The sequence below is a fragment of the Prunus persica genome, chromosome G7 (assembly GCF_000346465.2).
Source record: "Prunus persica cultivar Lovell chromosome G7, Prunus_persica_NCBIv2, whole genome shotgun sequence".
Taxonomy (NCBI): domain Eukaryota; kingdom Viridiplantae; phylum Streptophyta; class Magnoliopsida; order Rosales; family Rosaceae; genus Prunus; species Prunus persica.
Window position 1 is genome coordinate 19668230 of NC_034015.1, and position 19601 is coordinate 19687830.

General features: G+C 37.6%; 3 protein-coding genes across 4 annotated transcripts; 2 read left to right on the forward strand and 1 right to left on the reverse strand.

Annotated features, from left to right (window-relative positions):
- LOC109950259 lies at positions 5825–7034 on the forward strand. 2 transcript variants are annotated; one of them, XM_020568688.1, is made up of 3 exons: positions 5825–5944; positions 6384–6447; positions 6519–7034. In XM_020568688.1, exons 1-3 carry the CDS (start codon positions 5892–5894, stop codon positions 6705–6707), a joined length of 306 nt encoding a protein of 101 aa, XP_020424277.1. In that variant the 5' UTR covers positions 5825–5891; the 3' UTR covers positions 6708–7034. The 2 variants fall into 2 exon arrangements, with proteins under 2 accessions (XP_020424277.1, XP_020424278.1); XM_020568689.1 differs by having other exon boundaries at positions 6531–7034.
- Positions 9372–14014, forward strand: LOC18771791 (hexokinase-1). Its single transcript, XM_007203810.2, has 9 exons — positions 9372–10150; positions 11054–11204; positions 11286–11468; positions 11715–11789; positions 11947–12102; positions 12222–12320; positions 12406–12536; positions 12878–12959; positions 13282–14014. Exons 1-9 carry the CDS (start codon positions 9879–9881, stop codon positions 13627–13629), a joined length of 1497 nt encoding a protein of 498 aa, XP_007203872.1. The 5' UTR covers positions 9372–9878; the 3' UTR covers positions 13630–14014.
- On the reverse strand, positions 14118–18702 carry LOC18770900 (receptor-like protein kinase HSL1). The gene is made up of 2 exons (XM_020568110.1): positions 14868–18702; positions 14118–14745 (listed from the first exon to the last, which is right to left on the reverse strand). Exons 1-2 carry the CDS (start codon positions 17506–17508, stop codon positions 14327–14329), a joined length of 3060 nt encoding a protein of 1019 aa, XP_020423699.1. The 5' UTR covers positions 17509–18702; the 3' UTR covers positions 14118–14326.

Sequence of the window (19601 nt, forward strand, 5' to 3'; positions counted from 1 at the left end):
AATAATATTTTTTATTATTTTTAGATAATAACACAATGACATTAAGAAATTTATTTGGTAAAAAATAATATTATCCCCGTTATAAGTAATTTTTTTTTCCACAATGGGATGAGACCGTGAGTCAATCCTAGCCCATTGTGAGAACCCTAGACTAGTTACCCTATACAAGAATTTATGTAGTCAAATGCATGTAAGTTTGAAAGGGGAATTATATATATACATATGTGTGTACATATACGTGCGTTGCGTGATGAACGGGGGAGTAGCATGAGGTCCTCGCTGGGTTTCCACAAACAGATGGAAGGAAGGAGACAGAAATGCCTCCAATTCAATGAAAGCGCATGCATTATTAAGATTTATTTTACCTTAATTCCCTTGTATAGTTATGACCCTGTTACATCTGCCTGTGCTGTGCATGCAAGTGCTGTACCTATCTCTCTCTGTAGCTATCTCTGTCTTGTTGAGTTGGGCGCAATTGACCTTGTTGTCGTTTTCTACGAATGTAATTTGCGTTTTTGTTTTTAATTCATGTTTAAAAGAGAGAGAGATAAATAGATAGATTGGAATTTGATGGAGTAGGAAACTTGAGAAACAGCAGTGATGGTGGGGTGTGCTGGCTGGGTGGCTCAGAATGAGATGGAGAAGAGAGCTCGTGAATATGACACACACATTCCCAACCCAATCTGACACCCTCTGAGTCTCACCCTCTTCCGTCTTCCCAAATATTTTTGGTTACTATTTTAACTTAAGGTATACTCTCATTATCTTTTTAATTACTTGATATGTTTTTATTGGCATAACTATAATTAACTCTTTGTTTTGTACTTATAGAACTATAGTTATATTCATAAGCACGCATCAAGTATTGAAAATGGTGTTAAAAGTACACATTGAGTTAATAAAATGGTAAGCAAAAATGCTACCTTCCTCTTCCCTCTTCCCTTCTCAATGCACCACTTCTCACTTTTACAACGGGATTCTATTGCTTCTTTTTCAGTATGACAATCATACCGCTATACATATTTTTAGTTTATATATAACTTTACAAATGTGAATTAGGTCAGGTGACAAAAACAATAAACCCACCTTTTATATCGAAGTTTGAATCTCCACTTATAGATTAGATTAATTCAGAATTATGTGCTTGTATCAAAAATATATATTAGTAGCTTTCCATAACAGTGTTACGGTCAAAACAAAAATCTCTTCAATTTTTAAATGATTGTAAATAATAAAATTTAGAGTATGAATTTCGTGCCGAATGATATAAGTTTGGTAGATTATATTATATTACTTTACTAGATATGATAGTTTACAAAACGATTGTGTATATAGTACTATAAAAACCCAATTACATAAAGTTGGTTTTGCCTATGTGCATGTTTTAATAAGGATGAACATTATGGAAATACAATTTCCTTCCATTAAGAGATTTTTCAAATAATTTTTTTTGAGGGGCACTTTTTAGGATACTCTACAAATTTAATTTTCAATCATCTAAATCGTCTATTTTTTAAGTCTTTATTCATAAATCATCTTTGCAAAAAATTAGAAAATTAGAAAATCATTAAGGCATCTAATTGCTAGCAACAAAATAGATGAACAGGATACGTCAAGAAAAGACTAAAATAACAATAATCTAATTGAGTGATCAAATGATTTCGGATTCAAATAATTTTTTGCGGATATAACTTTTAAGAGAATATCTAAAAATTAGACGGTTCAGATCATTGAAAATAATGTATGGTGGGCCATACAAAGATGTTCCCCAAATAAACTTATTTGATGGATCCTCAATAGATTCTCACTGCATAAAGATAATATTAAACTAGAAACTAGAAAGTAGAAAACGAAAAGCGATACATGAAGAGATTGAGGGAAAGGCACAGGTGTTGAACAGGAACAGTAGAAGCCTTTGTGCTAAGAGAATATCTTGGTTCTTATTGGGTGGCTTGTGAGTAGGTCCCCCGGCAGACCCAGCAAGTGGCCCACTGGCTCTAGTGGGGCATCTTTTTATTGGGTGATGGGCAGCAGCAGGCAGCTACCATATAGTGTGTAAGCAATAGCATAGCCACCTGATCGATCATGGAGGCACATGAGTATAATTTTGCTAATATATATATATATATATATAGCATCGAATTTTAAATTTCTGCTTGCATGAGTTGGTACAAATTAACCTTGTACGTACACTTATTTAGAATCTTAATTATTGTTAATTAATCTTAAATTGTCATGTCTAATTGCTATAGCTTGCAGTTGACTCCCTACTTCACCCAAAGGTTACTTAGGCCAAGTAGATTTTAATCTATCCTTTTCTTAAGCACAAAGTTTCGCATTATACAATGAAAAGTGCTTGATTCATCCAACAACTAACTCATCAAGTTATCATAAACATATATACTGTTACTATTTTACAGTTAAAAAATAAAAATAAAAATTAGGATGCGTGAGAATTTATACAACTCGTTTTCACAATTATTCTTAAGTACATAATAAGTGATTACGAGAGAAATGAATATATGTCCTGATCGCTTAAAGAGTGAAAGACTTCCTCATCATCTCATAGGATTTTTTTGCCCTACCACCTGAATTATGGGAGACCCAATTTGTATTCATTCATTCTTGGTCAACTTTAAATTTCGTATTAAGAGGAGTAATTCATAATTGAACCGTACAAAACTTTTTTCCTTCCTCCAAGTATTTGTATACGGGGTCCATTATGCATTATTTTCTGACAAAATTCAATAGATAACATAAATAAATCTTGAAATTTTTTTTAAAATAAATAAATTGACATTTTATTCTTTATGGGATGGCTTTAAAGTGCATGCCAATAACATTTGTGGTGTTTTTTTTTTAAGATTTCCACCCAACAAGCAACACCCATGAAGTTCCATCACATATATATTACAAGGAATAATAAAAGTTCCTTTTCTCATACCATGATCATGAAAAGGCAAAAAAAAACAAAAACAAAACACAAAAGGGAAAAAAAAAAGAAAAAGAAAAGTTAAACATCGACTATATGGGACGCGTGGCAACACCCCATATATGGGAAGAAGAAGACTAGAGAAAGTATTCATAATTTCCAAGGATCTCTCACTCATCTTCAAAAAGGCACAACCCGATCAACCGCAAAGCTCATCTCCATCATCTTTGCTTCATTTTATTATGTATCTCCTAACCCTAATCTGCGCCATTTATTTTACCTTTTAGTTTATATATATTATCATCCATTATTAAAAAAATCTGGTCCATCTGATCTTCGCAGCCAATGTTTGTACAGCCGTCGGTTTGCTGTATGGCAACACATTTTATTATAAGTTTGTGGAAAAGGGAGGAAACATTAGTGCATGCCCCATATGCATGTAAGAGATGTAACTCATCGCACTCTCTTTCAAAGAAATCGGAAAAGGGCCACAGAAAGAAAGAAGGAAATATATATATATACGTAGGGCACGTGATATTTGGGAAGGAGTTGCAGATGGGTCTTTACAACTCCAGCTACTTGTCTCACATGCACAGCTCATCTCCATCTCCATTCGCAAATCCATCTAAAGCAAAACCCTTCAAAACTTCAGCAACAAAAAAAAACATTTGTCGTCTGCAGCGTAAGCATATTTTTTGAGTTACAAGTTAGAAGTTTCCTTGCTTGGAAATTCTGTGGGTTGAGAGTGTGCTGTGTGGACTGTAGCTTACTAAAATTGTTACAGAAGAAAAGAAAAAGAAAGAAAGAGAGGCTAAAAACACAACCACTAGGAAGAGACCCACACGCATGCCATATCCCACGTGGGGGCCATTTCTGCACATGGTTGTGATACATTCTTGTCCAAATTCCCACACCATTGATGACCTTTAATTCAATCCTAATTTTAACTCTCTTTTTATTAAAATTATTAAGATGTATTATGAATCGTTAAAGTGTGTCATCATAATTTGTGTGTCCCCCGATCGTAACCCTATATGTATATGTATCTCTGATTCCATCAGCACGCAAAGCCAACCTTGCTAAGCTCTCTTGCCTTCGACCATGGCTCTGCTTACTTGAGTTGAGCGTATTTGTTGGACTTGGACTGCTTTTAGGTCAAGGGTCTAAATTGTCTAAAATCTCAACACTTTTGAACAATCCAGGGGGAAACAAGTGACCAACAAATACTGTTTTGTGTTTGACTTTGACCCACTAATTGGCAATATAGGGAGGAGACATACACGTGGCAAACTGGGTCCTAGCCACGTGGAAAATTAGGTAGGGCCGTAGGTAAAATGAATGATCTCCTTCTTTTCCACAAAGTAAACAGAGATATATGTATATAATTACAAGTTTGGTTTTGGATTCCTTAATTGATGCAAGAATGAAAGGCGTGCACTGAGCTAGCTGCATTTTCAAACCCCAATTGCATGGGTATAGATTGCTCTTGAGACTAGACTCAATTCAGAACCCCACAAACCAAGCTATTGGTGGCCCCAAATTGTTGGCATTGTGATTAACTTATATATTGAGGTGAATGCAATACATCTGAATCATTAATTAAAGCTTTGATCAATCTCTAATTACTTTGTTCATATAGATTAATTTATGAACAGAATAATTGTTGTACCTAAATCGAAATGGGGTCAAATATAAAGAAACTTTAGTCAATCACTTCCATAATCACCAATTAACAAAACAAAGATTATCTTAGGTTGACAAAATGGAAATAGGAATCCCAAAAGTGACTTTTCAAAGCATGTAGGCGTTCATCCACAGAGAATTGCAACATGATGAGACTAGATTTGGTTCGATATGGGGGGTCAAGTTTTCTTGCGCCAGTGATTTTGGGGGGAGAATTATATTGATTGGACTTTGAAAAAGAAAGTTGGCTTTTTAGAAGTAGAGAGTGTATATATATATGCAAATTGTCTCGTGAAGGAATGTATTTTCTACTACTCCTTCCTACTTTCCTTTATATTTACAATAACGTTCACATTGTAATAACGCCAAAATGTCGGCACATAGGAGAAGGCCAAATCAACATTGGTTTTGTTGCATCAATATCCCACCAAAAGTGTCACTACCAACTCCACCAGAAGAAAGAACATGAACAAAGTCAAAGACATGTTGCTTTCACTTTTCTGAGTGAATTAATTACGGTTATGTGTGCAAGTTCTTCAACATGATCTTATGATTCTGTAAAAATTGACTGCAAGCCTTGTTCAAATACTGGCAGCGCCTAGTTTATTCGTACAAGGCAGTTCAAAACCCTCGATTTCAATTTGCAATCACTTTGGACGGTGGAAAAATTCAACCCAACTGTTTGCTTGAAAATGTTGGTAATTGCCTTTTGTTTGTATTAGAAATATGAACTGTTCAACTGTCCAGCCCCAAAGCAGTTGTTGAAAGTAAAATATTTTGACAATGGGGATGACAAAAGGAAACACAACATGGCAAAATAATGGTGGGTTGGAGAGAAGTAATGATTGCTAAATCCTCAAAAGTGATATCCCTCCTGAGCGTGAGGGTTTGATTTCAAGATTGATTAGTGCTTAAAGAGTAGGATTAGGAGTGGGGTTAGCGATGACGTATTCAATAACTGACCATTGTGGAGAATCTAATCATGTCAAATCCTTGTTTGGTTGATGAGAAACAACATTTTCCCCCTCCTCGAGGACATGCACATGCTCAATGTCACTCAGACAGGCCTTAAGATTCCTTGATTTGGGCCGGGATTTTATGGCCAGGCCCAATCTCCAAAGACCTCAGAAGGCCCAGCCCAGATTGAATTTTTCTTCACAGTTGAGGGTCCATAGCTCATTGTATCATTAAACCCATAAGGCCCTTGTTCTTGGCCTTCCAATTAGCAACTCTGTCAGAGCTGGAAACAGAGAGAGCTGAAGCTCAGCGGCCAACAATGGCGCCTGCTCCACCCAGAAGGAGAAAAGCTGCTGAACCACTGTCTGGCAGGTAATTACTAATCAATCCCTCATGCTTATTTATTTTCTTGATAATTTTTGTATTTTAAAGTTTGGGTCTTTAATTTGTTTATTGAATAAAGCTAAGCTCTGGGTTGCCTGCCTAGTGGTATGAATAAATTTGGGTAACCCATGAATGAAAGACACAAAATTTAGAATCTTTTTGGCTGCCAAACAATCAAAGTAAGTAAGAAAGAAAGAAAGATATTATATTTCTCTAAGTTTGAGGCATGCATGCGGCGGTTCATGACAATCTAGTTGCAGTAGGGACTAGGGAAGAAGTAGCGTCGTGTTCTATGCAATTTTGGATGGCCTTTCATAAAACGACAACACATAAGGCATCGTCTTTTTCTAAAACGACAAGCCGTTTTAACAAACAATTGAATAATGAAAGGCCCTAGGCCTCTAACTGGGCTTGTGTAATTATATAGTGGGGTTAATGTTGCTGCACCAGTTGAGAAGAAGATCAGAGTTGGAGCAACCTCAGTAACAACAGTAAGAAAGTTTTACTCATCAATCTCCTTGTTCATGTTTTCATAACTAGTAAATTATGAGGGTAAAAAAAGTTGTGTCTGCAGGTTCAAGAGGCTCAAACTATAAGTTCTGGAGTCAATTTGAGGGTTCAACAGGCCAAAAATGCTGCAGTGGCACAAGCACAACAAGATGGTGCCACTGGAAACTTTAGGATCTTTGATTCACCCTTTGGGAATTATCTTGTTCCAGTTGTTCCAACTTCCAAGGAACTGTCTGACTAGTTTCATATCAAATCATATGTCTTGAGTTCTAACTCATTATGTATACAACATGTGATTGCTGTACATGCAGAAGTTTTGTTTGGAGATGTACGAAACATGCTTTTGCAAGTATTCATTACCAATTTTGCTTCTTCTGCTGCTGTCTCTGTGTGCTGCCTTGTTTTTCTGCTCCTTCTGTTGTGCATTGTTTTGTTGTTGTTGTTGTTGTTCCTGTGGATAAGGATGGTGGCGTCTGGCTTTTTCTATTGTTGCTTGTTTCTGTCAACAATGTATTTCAGACTTGCAAAAGAAGGATAAAGCTTTTATTGACTTACTCAATTTTCAGTAGTCATGGAAGACATTTGAGGGCTTTTTCTCTCTTTCTTCTTGTCTCCTTGTGTTAGACGTGCACATTCGGTGTTGCTTAAACTAAAGGTCATATAGGTCGGGGAGCTAATTTAGAATATTTTTATAATATAGAACAAGTCAATTCTTCTATTTATAAATGAATGAAGTTGCAAAGTCTCAATTAGTATAGTGGTTTGGAGCAATTTCGAGTCTCAATATCCGTGTAGTCTAGTATGTGTAAGTTTAATATATTATCGTTTCTTTCTCTTCAATAGGAAATCTCTTAAAAAAAAAATACAAATAAATAAATGAATGAAGTCAATGGGATATGCAAGGGTGTGAGTAGGATAGTTAAATTAATGATGCATGCATATCTATCTACATACTATATAGAAAGAAGACTTTCATGCAATCAACTTAAGACAGATGAATATAAAACACAGAGAAAAATAGTAAGAGATATCGCTTGTTGGAAAATCCAAGTGAGTTGATGTTTACCAATTTGTTACAACTAGTGGGTTCTATCCAGTTTGGATTAGATTTTCATTAAAACAAAAGGGCAGAATATATTCATTACAAAAAAGAAAAAAGAAAAAAAAAGGGTTCTGGTATACTTGGGTTGAACAAGAGCAGCATAACCATATCATCATACATTCAATCAAGAATCGAATAAAATACAGCAGATGAAGCTGTCGGACTATCCATCCCAAGGCAGTCCGCACAAAACTTTTTACCAATTCTGAGTTGACAAATTCACCATTTTCCATTTTCTTTTAATTCAATTTTGATAAAGGCAATAACATTCTGGCCAAAAACACCTCCAAGAAGAGTAAAAAGATGCCTCTGAATACAATCTAGGGCCACTTTGTGGGATTCCTTTTTCTGATGGAACTGAAATGGAACCTCCACATATGAAGGACAAGTACCAAATAGAGGGTGGACCCATTGAGGAATTTTGGCTGGACCTAAATCATCTGGCTATGTTCAACATTTGTCTGGATCGAATTGGATTGAATTGGATTGGCTCAGAACTTAAAGTACTACCCTGGTAGATAGTCACTTGAATCTTTGATGCTCTCATTGCACAAAAGCTTGCAGCTTTGTAGGGTCACATGATCTTCATCTCAACTTACCACCATTTTGAAGATGATCTTAAATTCAAACTAATGTTTGTAGTGTGTGTGGAAAAGAACTTACTTGCAACCCCCACATAGAGTATTCGTTTTTTTCTCCCTCCTTACGTGATGTTTTATGTCACGGTTATACAAAAATTCTCCTCTTCCGTGAATTGTACGAGTTAAAACAATGCAACTAAGAAATTCAAAAGCAATAGCCAATAGGTACACGAAATTTCTCCTCATTCGTGCGTGCTAGGAGTTAGATACAATACAACTAAGAAAATTGAAAAGCAACAGCCAGGAGATTTGTTTCGTTTCAATAGCTGTCTGCTTCCATTTGAATCCTCTGTTTTCTTCTGGTGTCCAGTGAGAACTCAGGGGCAACTTGCCCGCTTTCTTTTTCAGTGATGACTAATCACTGAGTTGGATTATAGTCCAATTTGGATGGTTTATAGTTGTTAACTTGAAAATCAAACTCAGATTTAACATGTATCTTTACACTTTCTGTGGGCCCTCAAGTTGATGGTAATGCGATAGGCAGTCCTTAAATCATAAACATCTTTCTTTTTTGCTGCTCTTGTTTACTAGAGGTTTTGATTGAATCACACAGGGGAAAGTCTACTTTTCCTTTCCCATAAACTCTTCCAACCTTGATGAGGTACACTTCTCAAAATATTTCATTTTCACAAATTTTAAACTATTCTTTACTATTTAAATTGCAGTGTGCAACTCCTGGGGTTTTCTTTTTTCTTTATAAAAAGAAGAACAAAGCATTTTGTCAGGAGCACATGTTATATATATATATAATACTTGAATTGAAATGAATTATTATTATTTTTTATTTTTAATTCAAACGATATTAAGAAAAGAGAATTTAAACACACAATTTTAATTACAACAATAACTGCTCTTAACGACTAAAGTTACAACTTTTATTTTGTTTTTAGGTTTTTTTTAAGGTTTCGGTTGGAAGCTAAGAAAATCCTAACTTTACACATGGGAATGAGGGAGAACCTCACACGTAGCCTTCCCTAAACTGAAAACTACAAAAATCACCACCACCTCAAGGAATCATGTTCGTCCATATAGACAGAGAGCTTAACAGTTGACATTGACATTGACAGGTCAATCTCGTAATTTTAACTCAAAACCATGCCCTTTTTCCCCATTTCCCTCTGAACCAAACCCCTCTAAAATAAAAAAAAGGGAAATTCATTAAAAAAAAACTTTTATTTTTCTAGAAAATGTGAGAAAATCAGAAAGACAATAAGGAAAAAGAAAAATACTTAAATTTCCCGAGAAAACAAACAGAGCCAAGAAAATCATTTAAAGCATGCATACACTCACTCGCTTCTCGCCTCGCGTTTTTCGCTACCTTTTTTCTCCGAGAAAGCTGAGAAAACAGCTTAGTATCCCATAAATTAGGCTGGACTTCCTTGATTAGCGATTTTCCATTTGTATCCCTCCCCAAGTCCGATCTAAAGCTTAGGGCTTTTTATCTTCTCAAATTCTTACACTTTCTCAGTCTCTGTCTCTCTCCAGCTGTCTCACTTCCCCAATACGCATGCAAGCATACAAGCACGAGTCTTTCAATCAGCCAATCGATTCCTGACCAGAAAATCTGATTCAGAAGAGTTCAAATTCAGGACCAATCAAAGATTCATCCTTTTGAGAGAGAAACAAAAGCTAATTTGGTAATTTGAGCGGTGGTTTGGTGGTGGTGGTGATGGGGAAGGTGGCGGTGGGGGCGGCGGTGGTGTGCGCGGCGGCGGTGTGTGCTGCGGCGGCGCTGGTTGTACGACACCGTATGAAGTGCTCGGGGAGGTGGGCCCGGGCTATGGCGATACTGAGGGAGTTCGAGGATAAGTGTGGGACCCCCATTGGGAAGCTGAGACAGGTGGCTGACGCCATGACTGTGGAAATGCACGCTGGCCTCGCATCCGAAGGCGGCAGCAAGCTCAAGATGCTCATCAGCTACGTCGATAACCTCCCCACTGGGTATTCCAATTTATCTCACCCGCCCTTTATTTTGTTTTTTAAATAATTGGGATTGAAAGACTCGTAATTTGAGCTTTGGATTGGATAAAATGGGTTCGATAATTTTGAACTGTGACAATCAATGTCTGTTTTTGGATTGAGTTATTGGCCTTTAATGTTAATTTCTTTTTAGAAGGGCTAAAGATCGATTTTTTCTCTGTTTTATTTTTGAATTCGTAACTCATTTATTTGTTTTGATTAATAAATACGGGTTAGTTATGTTGATGTTATGCTTATTTGGCGATTTCGTGGAACTTGGTTTTATGTTTCTGTATTGGGTATAATGTATTCACTGATTTCTCCTTATCTTAGGTTTTTACCAATATCACCTTTGCTGTTTTTGATTTGTTACACAGTCTGATTTTCAGTCTCTGTCGCCTGGTCGATTATTTCTTCTTTATTTTTTCTTTTATTTATTTGAAGCTCTCAATTTTGCTTCTGGTAATTGATTGTAGGAATTGTGCATTTACATGCTCTCCCATGTGAGTGTTTGCTTCAAAGTAATTCCTTTTATATTTGATCTAAATCTAGAAATGATGGCTTGGTTTTCTAAAATTAGCGGTAAGGCGTACAAGGTTGCAAATTCCTTATCCCATATGTGCATATGATGGGGCTTTTATTGTTCTCTAATTAGTCTCCATCTTTAGCATGTTCTTCATGGTTTGTGGCCTGCGTTATGTGAGTATATCGAAGTGTCATACTGGGTAGATTATATTGATGGTTTGTGTTAATAAACTGAGCTGAGTGACTGACCATGTGTGAGCCATATTTCGTGTCTTTTCCCCCCTTTATTACATGTTTGACTAATTGGGGGCCTATTTGATGTGTAGTACTTTCCCATTACTTTCATCCTTATCTTTTCAGGGATGAGCAAGGGCTGTTTTATGCATTGGACCTTGGTGGGACAAACTTCCGTGTCATACGTGTACAGCTTGGTGGGAAAGAAAAACGTGTTGTTAAACAAGAATTTGACGAAGTTTCAATTCCACCAAATTTGATGACTGGGACTTCAGAAGTTAGTATTTCTTTAAGCAATCTTTTAAACCTGATTAGATTTGTTCCTACTTGGTAATAATTTATCACGACTTGGTTTCAGGCATTATTTGATTTTATTGCTGAAGCACTTGCAAAATTTGTTGCTACGGAAGGAGAAGGTTTTCATCCTGCTCCTGGTAGACAAAGGGAGCTGGGTTTTACCTTTTCATTTCCTGTGTGGCAAACATCAATCGCATCAGGAACCCTTATTAAGTGGACAAAAGGCTTCAATATTGAAGACGCGGTACTTTGACACCTCTTGCTTTATTGGTTTTTGTTTGTAGTTAGTCAAGTAGATCACGTCTGGAGTACTCTGTGCCTGATAAAGTGGGTATTGGAGCTTTCTTAACATATGTTCTACCTAAAACTTTATTTACTATCCCTTGAGTACCTAATTGATTTGTTCCAATAATAAAATTTAGTAGCTCTGGACTAATCTTTTATCGTATGGTGCCCCCTTTGACAGTTTCCTTTGCTAATATTGGTGCAGGTTGAGCAAGATGTGGTGGGAGAGCTGACCAAATCAGTGGAAAAAATTGGCCTTGATATGCGTGTTACAGCTTTGGTAAGTCCAGTTTAGTTTCTAGTTTCAGCAATTCTGGTTTTTCTGTTATGCATTGACTAGCTAATTTAAACCTGGTTTGGTATAGTATCTGTCTTGATGGGTTGGTGATTTAGTGCTAAATCATTTTGGACAATCCTAACTTGCCAGGCTGATGCAGGTCAATGATACAATTGGTACATTAGCAGGAGGTAGATACCACAATCAGGATGTCATTGCTGCTGTGATATTGGGCACTGGGACAAATGCTGCTTATGTAGAACGGGCTCATGCCATTCCAAAATGGCATGGTCTTCTACCTAAATCAGGAGAGATGGTTAGTTTTTTATTATATGAATTTTGCTATCAAATTGTGGAACTATGGTTTGTTGTCTGGTGCTAAGGTTTAGTTCTATGGTTGAATATTGCTAATTCATTGTTTATTTTCATGAATAGGTTATCAACATGGAGTGGGGTAACTTTCGCTCATCACACCTTCCACTGACAGAATACGATCAAGCACTTGATGCTGAGAGTTTAAATCCTGGGGATCAGGTAACGGCATTTTCCTTTACTTGTTTCTATATATGTGGATGGCTTGATGGACATGCGATAATATGGAATTGATTTTTGTTTGCAGATCTTTGAGAAGATCATTTCTGGCATGTATTTAGGGGACATTGTGCGCAGAGTATTGTGCAAGATGGCTGAAGAAGCTTCCTTTTTTGGTGATGTTGTCCCCCCAAAACTGAAAGTTCCTTTCATACTAAGGTATATTCTAATATTTTTTGTAGACCATTTGATTTTTAAATATTGTTAGCATGAAGTGTGTTTGTGTGTTCTCATATTTAATTTGGTTTAATGTTTTGAATTGACTTGTTTCTGTAAAATACTCTCACTTGAGTGTACAATATTTTGTTGCATGCTTGCAAAGTTAATAAAGGTTATTGAATATTGCATACAAAACCCAAAATCCTACCCATTAGCCCATTGATCTGATTCTGGTAAGTATTTGAGGGTTTACCTTCTAGCTATTCTTGTTGTTCTCTACTGCCTGCTATGTAGTGTTTAGAGTTTTCTGAGTCTTTATGGTGGTGTTCTAACATGCGCAGGACTCCTGACATGTCTGCCATGCATCATGACACTTCTCCGGATCTGAGAGTGGTTGGGAGCAAACTAAAGGATATCCTGGAGGTACATTGCTCATACAATTAGATGAAATCATCATTTTGTTATCTAGCTGTGCAATGTAATTCAGTTTTTCTTTTCCTTTTCGTAATTCTTTTGGGAGGGTGGTAAGAAAAGTAAAAGCAAGAAAAGGTTGAAAGTATTATATCCTTCATTGAATCACATTTTCATAGAGTGAACATGGTACAATCGTTTTTTTTTTTTGCGACATCCTTAAACATGCACTTTTAGAAAGCGCGGCTAGAATTCCTATTTTTCTTTAGAATTTCTAAGTCAATCTCAAGACAGGTGACATGCGTCTATGGTGTTTGTTTGTCAATAATTGTAGATCTCCAACACCTCGTTGAAAATGAGAAAGGTTGTTGTGGCGCTATGTGACATAGTTGCCACTCGTGGGGCCCGCCTATCTGCTGCTGGGATCATGGGAGTGCTGAAGAAGTTAGGTAGAGACACAGTAAAGGAGGGAGAGAAGCAAAAGTCGGTTGTAGCATTGGATGGTGGTTTGTATGAGCACTACACCGAATTCCGAACCAGCATGGAGAGCACTCTCAAGGAGTTGCTGGGTGATGAAGTTGCTGAGCACATTTCCGTCGAGCACTCAAACGATGGCTCCGGAATTGGAGCTGCCCTCCTGGCAGCCTCTCACTCCCAGTACCTTGAGGTAGAGGAGTCATAAAAGGGTCAAGACCAGGGTAGAGGAATGAAGTGTGACACTCTCAATTTTTGTATATTTCATTTTCCCTATCTTTTCACTATTTGCTTCGGATCAGTTGGAGCTGTTCTCAGCTCCTATTTCGAGAGATCTTGCATCCCATCCGTAATTTATGGCCCTTCAACGCTTGTAATTGGCGAATTCGGATCATAATAGCCAGTTGGCTAAGCTTTCTTGCTGCAGCTTCTTGTTTTGCTCTACAGATGTTTAGGCGTGTTATCAGTGCATAAGCTCATTTCTCCTGGATTACGTAATAAAATAGGGGGATTTAAACTGTGAGTAGTTTACTTTTCACGGAATATTTTTTACTCTCTTTTTTCAAATAAAACAGGATTCTTATGGGCTATCAGCAACAATTTTCTCTTGTTTTTGCAGTTCGAAACTTACTGTTCCTACTGATTGTTGTGAAGTTTGGACACTCAGTATCACACGTATGCTAATTTTAAGAGTCGTCTTCGTAATATTATACATATGGTACTAATATACAGGGTAGTTTGGCCTAATAGATGCATCTTCTCTTTGGCCGCATAAATATACTCTTCGTGGTCATGTGTGCCACCTCCTAGATCCTATGGGGTACATTTGATCAGCTTCAGACCAATCTGAAACGAAAGTCTTATTTCCCCTTTATTGGTTACCTCGTTGAATTCAACCCAGTCTATCACACATTTGTCACCAAACCACCATCACAGTCTTCCAGTATCTGCTCGCGCTTCGAATTCTTTAGTAGAGGAGCAGCAACATACTCGATCTTCTTGATTGGAACTACTGGTTGGTTGCACTGGAGCAAGATTTGCAGAACGTCCTTCATGGAAGGCCTAGCAGATGGTAGTTTCTCGGTGCAGTAGATACCAAGTTTGAAAACGGAGCACATTTCATCCAAGTAACAAGGTTCTTTGATGTCCTGGTCCAAAGCATCGGCAAGAGGGTTGTCTTCTTGAGCTAGGCGCCATGCCCATTCAGCAAGAGAAGTGTGTTCGTCACCATCATTAGCTTCCCTACCGGTGGTTAACTCCAGAAGGACGACCCCAAAACTATATACATCGATCTTCTCATTAACTCGTGTTGTATGAGCACATTCTGCATTCAAGTACAAAAAACAAAAACAAAAAAAACCAGTGAGATTGCTAATGGAAAGAGAGGAAAAATAACACATATTTCTTTAGGAACGAACTTTAACATTTGTAGGGTGTAAGGTTTACCTGGAGCAATGTAGCCAAAGGAGCCAGCAAAAGCCGACATTGTAGCAAGTTCTCCTTGCTTGACCAACATCTTGGCTAGCCCAAAATCTGCTATTTTTGCATTAAAATCAGAGTCTAACAAGATGTTACTCGATTTCACGTCTCGATGCACAACGGGTGGCACACAGTCATGATGCATATAACAGAGGCCCTGAGCAGCCCCCACTGCAATATGCAACCTCTTAGGCCAGTCCAGCGCAACATGGTGGACTGACCTTGAGGGATTGGATGGCCTGTTTCTCTTGTGCAGCCATCGATCCAGACTTCGATTCTCCGAGTACTCATAGACAAGTAGTTTTGAATTGTCCTTGAATATACAGCACATCAGCTTCACTATGTTGGCATGTCGAATGGAACTCAATATCTTGACTTCTGCATGAAATTCTTTATCAAGCTTCTCTTCTAACTTCTTATCTTTCCAAATCCTTTTCACGGCAACAACATCGCCTTTACAATTGACAGGAACACAATAAACTTTCCCTGATCCGCCACTTCCAATCATATTACTTTCTGTCAATCCTGAGAGAATTTTTGACACACTGAAATTCAACCTCTGAAATGAGGTGAGCTGCCAATAAGAATCTGATCCGTTTCTCTTCCAATAACCTCTGCCCATGAAGAATGATAAGGACAAAGCCAACAAGGACAAAAGTATGCCGAAAGTTATGATCAATGCAAGATATTTAGACGAAATTTTGCTGGACTTCCGGGGTTCAGAATTGCATATGCTGAGTTTTTCTGATGAGCTAGTTGCACATAGACCTTGATTGTCCAAGAAGCTTCTGTCATAAGCAGGATTTTCAAATTCAAATGGGATCTTCCCAGATAGGTCATTGGAAGAGAGATTGAAATGGTTGAGCTTCAGACGCCCAAGCAGATCTGGAATTTGGCCAGAAAGTTGGTTTTCTGAAAGATCCAGTTCAGTAAGGACTGGTAGAAGACCAAGTTTCTCTGGAATTGGTCCAGAGAGTTGATTTCGACTGAAATTAAGAGTGTTGAGTGATTTCCATGATATAATCTCCGATGGAAGGAAGCCAGTAAGCTGATTCTGATCAAGAGAAAGAGTGGTTAAGCTAGGAAGAGCAGTAAGTTCCTGAGGGATAGTACCGTTAAAAAGGTTATTACCGGCGTCAAAAACCTTCAAATTCGTCCAGGAAGACACCCCGGTTGGAATCTTACCTGAAAACCTATTATCTCTGATTTCCAGCCGCGAAAGATTCCAAGACATTTTCTCAGGAAGCTCACCGGTAAAAGAATTCTTGTTCATTAGTACCTGACTCAAGTTTGTTGCTGTCCACATGCCACTAGGAATGTTCCCAGACAACCCATTATCATAAACCTTGACTATCACCAAACTAGTGCAATTTCCAAGAGAGCTTGGTAACTCCCCAGTGAGATTATTCTCATGAGCTACAAGTCCTACCAGCTTACCCAAATAACACAAATGGTCTGGCAGTTTACCAGTGAGCCTATTTCCCGAAACCTCGAACCCTCCAAGCTCTGAATACCTCCCAAAGTCCGGAGGCAATGTTCCTGTCAAGTTATTGTCGTACACTTTGAAATCTATGAGATTTGGTAGACGGCCAATGCTTGCTGGAATCTCACTAAAAAAACCATTATAAAACAAAGCTAACCCTGTTAACTTGGTCAGCTTTCCATAATCTTCTGGTATTGGCCCTGTTAAACGGTTGTCAGAAAGATCAATAACTTTCAAGTTCAATGCTTCAACCACTTGAGGTATATCCCCAGACAGGCGGTTCTTGAAGAGATAGATTATACTCAAATTCTTCAACAGAAACAAACCACTTGGGATTGTCCCATTCAAACGGTTCTTTGCCAAATCCAATTCTTCCAGTGCTGCCATTTCCCCGAGTGTTCCAGGGAGCTGTCCGATCAAATTTGATTCTCGTATCCATAAAGTCTTCAAATTTTTCAACTGGGTGAAATTTGAAGGCATTTTCCATGGCACAAGTTTTATATTGCTAGAGAGATTTAGGTCTTTAAGATTGGACAAGTTACCTATTTCTGGTGGGACGGAACCATTAAACTCGTTCATAAACAGCTGCAGGTTCCTGAGCTCATGTAACCGCCCAATGGCCGCTGGTATATCACCAGAAAAGTTGTTACCGGCAAGGCTAAGGTATCGAAGCCGAGGCAGGCTGTCGATATCGTCAGGAATCTTGCCAACAAAGTAGTTTTGAGAGAGGTCCAAGTACTCTAGCTTTGAACAGTTGTAGAGAGCTTTTGGGAACTCTCCAGGAAAGTAGTTGTAGCTGAGATCAATGAGTGTGAGGTTCTTGAGATCACAAATGAAGGGTGGAACTGATAGGGTGATGTTCGTGTCGACCAGAGACAATCCGGTGACGGAGTTGTTTGTGCAGTTGATCTCAGGCCCCCAGGAACAGTGGGAAGTGTTTGATGTTGATGGAATCCAATGACTGAGGAACGGTGGAGATTGCAAGTATGACTTTAGTTTTAGCAGGACAGCTTGTTCTTGGTCTTGCAATGACTGAGAGTTGGCATGGCTGATGAGGAGGAGGAGGAGGAAGAGAAGGAAGCAGAGATGGGTGTGGAGAGAAGATGTTTGGGTGAGTTTAGTCATTTTGTGATGGAGGGAGGTTCACAAGTTGGTCTGTTCCCGCTGTTTGAACACTCTGGTTTTGAGGACAAGTTAATTAGAGGATGCTCATTTCCTTGAAGGATGTCGAAAAACTGGAGACTTCAAAGTCATTTGCTGGACCGAGAAAAAGGTGCTGTCAATGGAGGAGACCAAGACTCTACCACCAATTTGTGGAGGAAAAAGGTGTGAACTTATTATATTCCATTTTTCCGATTTACAAGAAGCAAGTTATATATGCATTTCATTTCCAATTTTTTGTTTGCTTTATTTTCTTATTTTATAATAAGTCAAGGATCTGAGTTGAAGACCAGGAGCCCAATCAGTTGACATTATGTATACATAATGTGTGGAAGTCCGGATCAGAGAAAACTGTATTGAATGGTTGCCATAACATATATATACAAGCCAAAATCCTCCTTCCTTGCCAAAAATTTGAACTGCAAGAAATTTTATTGCTATAAAACTCACTTCTCTTGTCCATATTTTCGACTGAAAACTGGAATAATGGACCACACTGCACCAGAAACGTCTGCAGAAGATGAGGTAAGGTAATAAAACAAGCCAGGCCAAAGCCAAATGTGACGTGCGGGAAAGGCAAGAAGGCAAAACTTCAATTGAAGCTTCACGGAAGGAGGCCAACGGAAAAATGTGAAGGGTGAACAAAGAACGCCTTTGTTTGATGGAGACTTTGACCCAACAAAAGTATAGAGTTTTGGTCCCAGATGTTCACTCGAAAATTATGAATGGTAAGAGTAAAGGCAGGCTTCACGGAAGGAGGCCAATGGAAAAATGTGAAGGGTGAACAAAGAACGCCTTTGTTTGATGGAGACTTTGACCCAACAAAAGTATAGAGTTTTGGTCCCAGATGTTCACTCGAAAATTATGAATGGTAAGAGTAAAGGCAGGTACGTCTGGTTTTTCACTGATATAGACAGGAAAGGAAAAAAATGAAAACAAAATTCAACCAGAAGGAAGAATTGCAGATTGTGACAAAATGACTTTGAATGGAAAACAAGGGGAATAGCATAGGTGGGTTGTTCTCCTCTCCTGACACTTCACTTTTCTTTGTCATAGAAGAAGATGCACAAAATTTCAGTTCATGTGGGCTGTTGGTGTAAATAGAATCTCTAATGTAATAAACCCCACGGTAGTTTATAAGTCTATCAAAATATATGGATTCCATTGTTTCTAGCAACTGAAACTTTAGAGGAGTGTTAGCAACCTTCTCTCTAACATTCTCCTTTTCTTGCTTGACATGTGTCATTCTTCTTACACTTAAAACAATGTCATTAATATATTATACAAGTTAACTTTTGCTTTCCAAGTTTACCCTTATTAAATGTATTCAATTTATACAAAACAATTTCACAACTTTCTTACCATCTTATTAATTTTTTTCTAACGTCAATTATTTTTTTCAAAGAAAATATTTGCTTTTAAGAGGAAATGTCTGGATTTTATTTATTTATTTTAACACGAGGAAAAAAAAGTCGTTTGTGTTATAAAAAAAGAAAAAGAAAAGGCATTTCCTCTTTTTTGAAAAAAATTGACATTTTCTTTAAAAAAATAATTGACGTTTAAAAAAAAAAAGATTGTAAGAAAGTTGTGAAATTATTTTGGATAAATTGAATACATTTAATAAGGGTAAACTTGGAAAGCAAAAGTTAACTTGTATAATATATTAATGACATTGTTTTTAGTGTAAGAAGAATGACACATGTCAAGCAAAAAAGAGAGAAGGTCCAAAGGAGAAGGTTAGAGAAAAAGTTGCTAGCATTTCTCTTGTTGGAAAGAGGCCTTGGGGCTTGAGCTTCCTTTTGTATAATAGTATAGTTCTAGGTATGCTGGAGTAGTGCGTCATTCTCTCCTTACGCTCAAGTTTAAATCCTCATTTTCATATATTAGAATAATTTAGAAGTAATTTAAACTATCATTTGTATAAAAATTAGTATAGCTTTGGAGTATTCAAAGGGAAAAAGTATACAAGGCATACCCCTCATCTAAAAAAAAAGGAAACAATATTTTTTCCTTGTTTTGTTTTGGGTCTAAGAAGGAAGTAACACTTGTGTGAAATG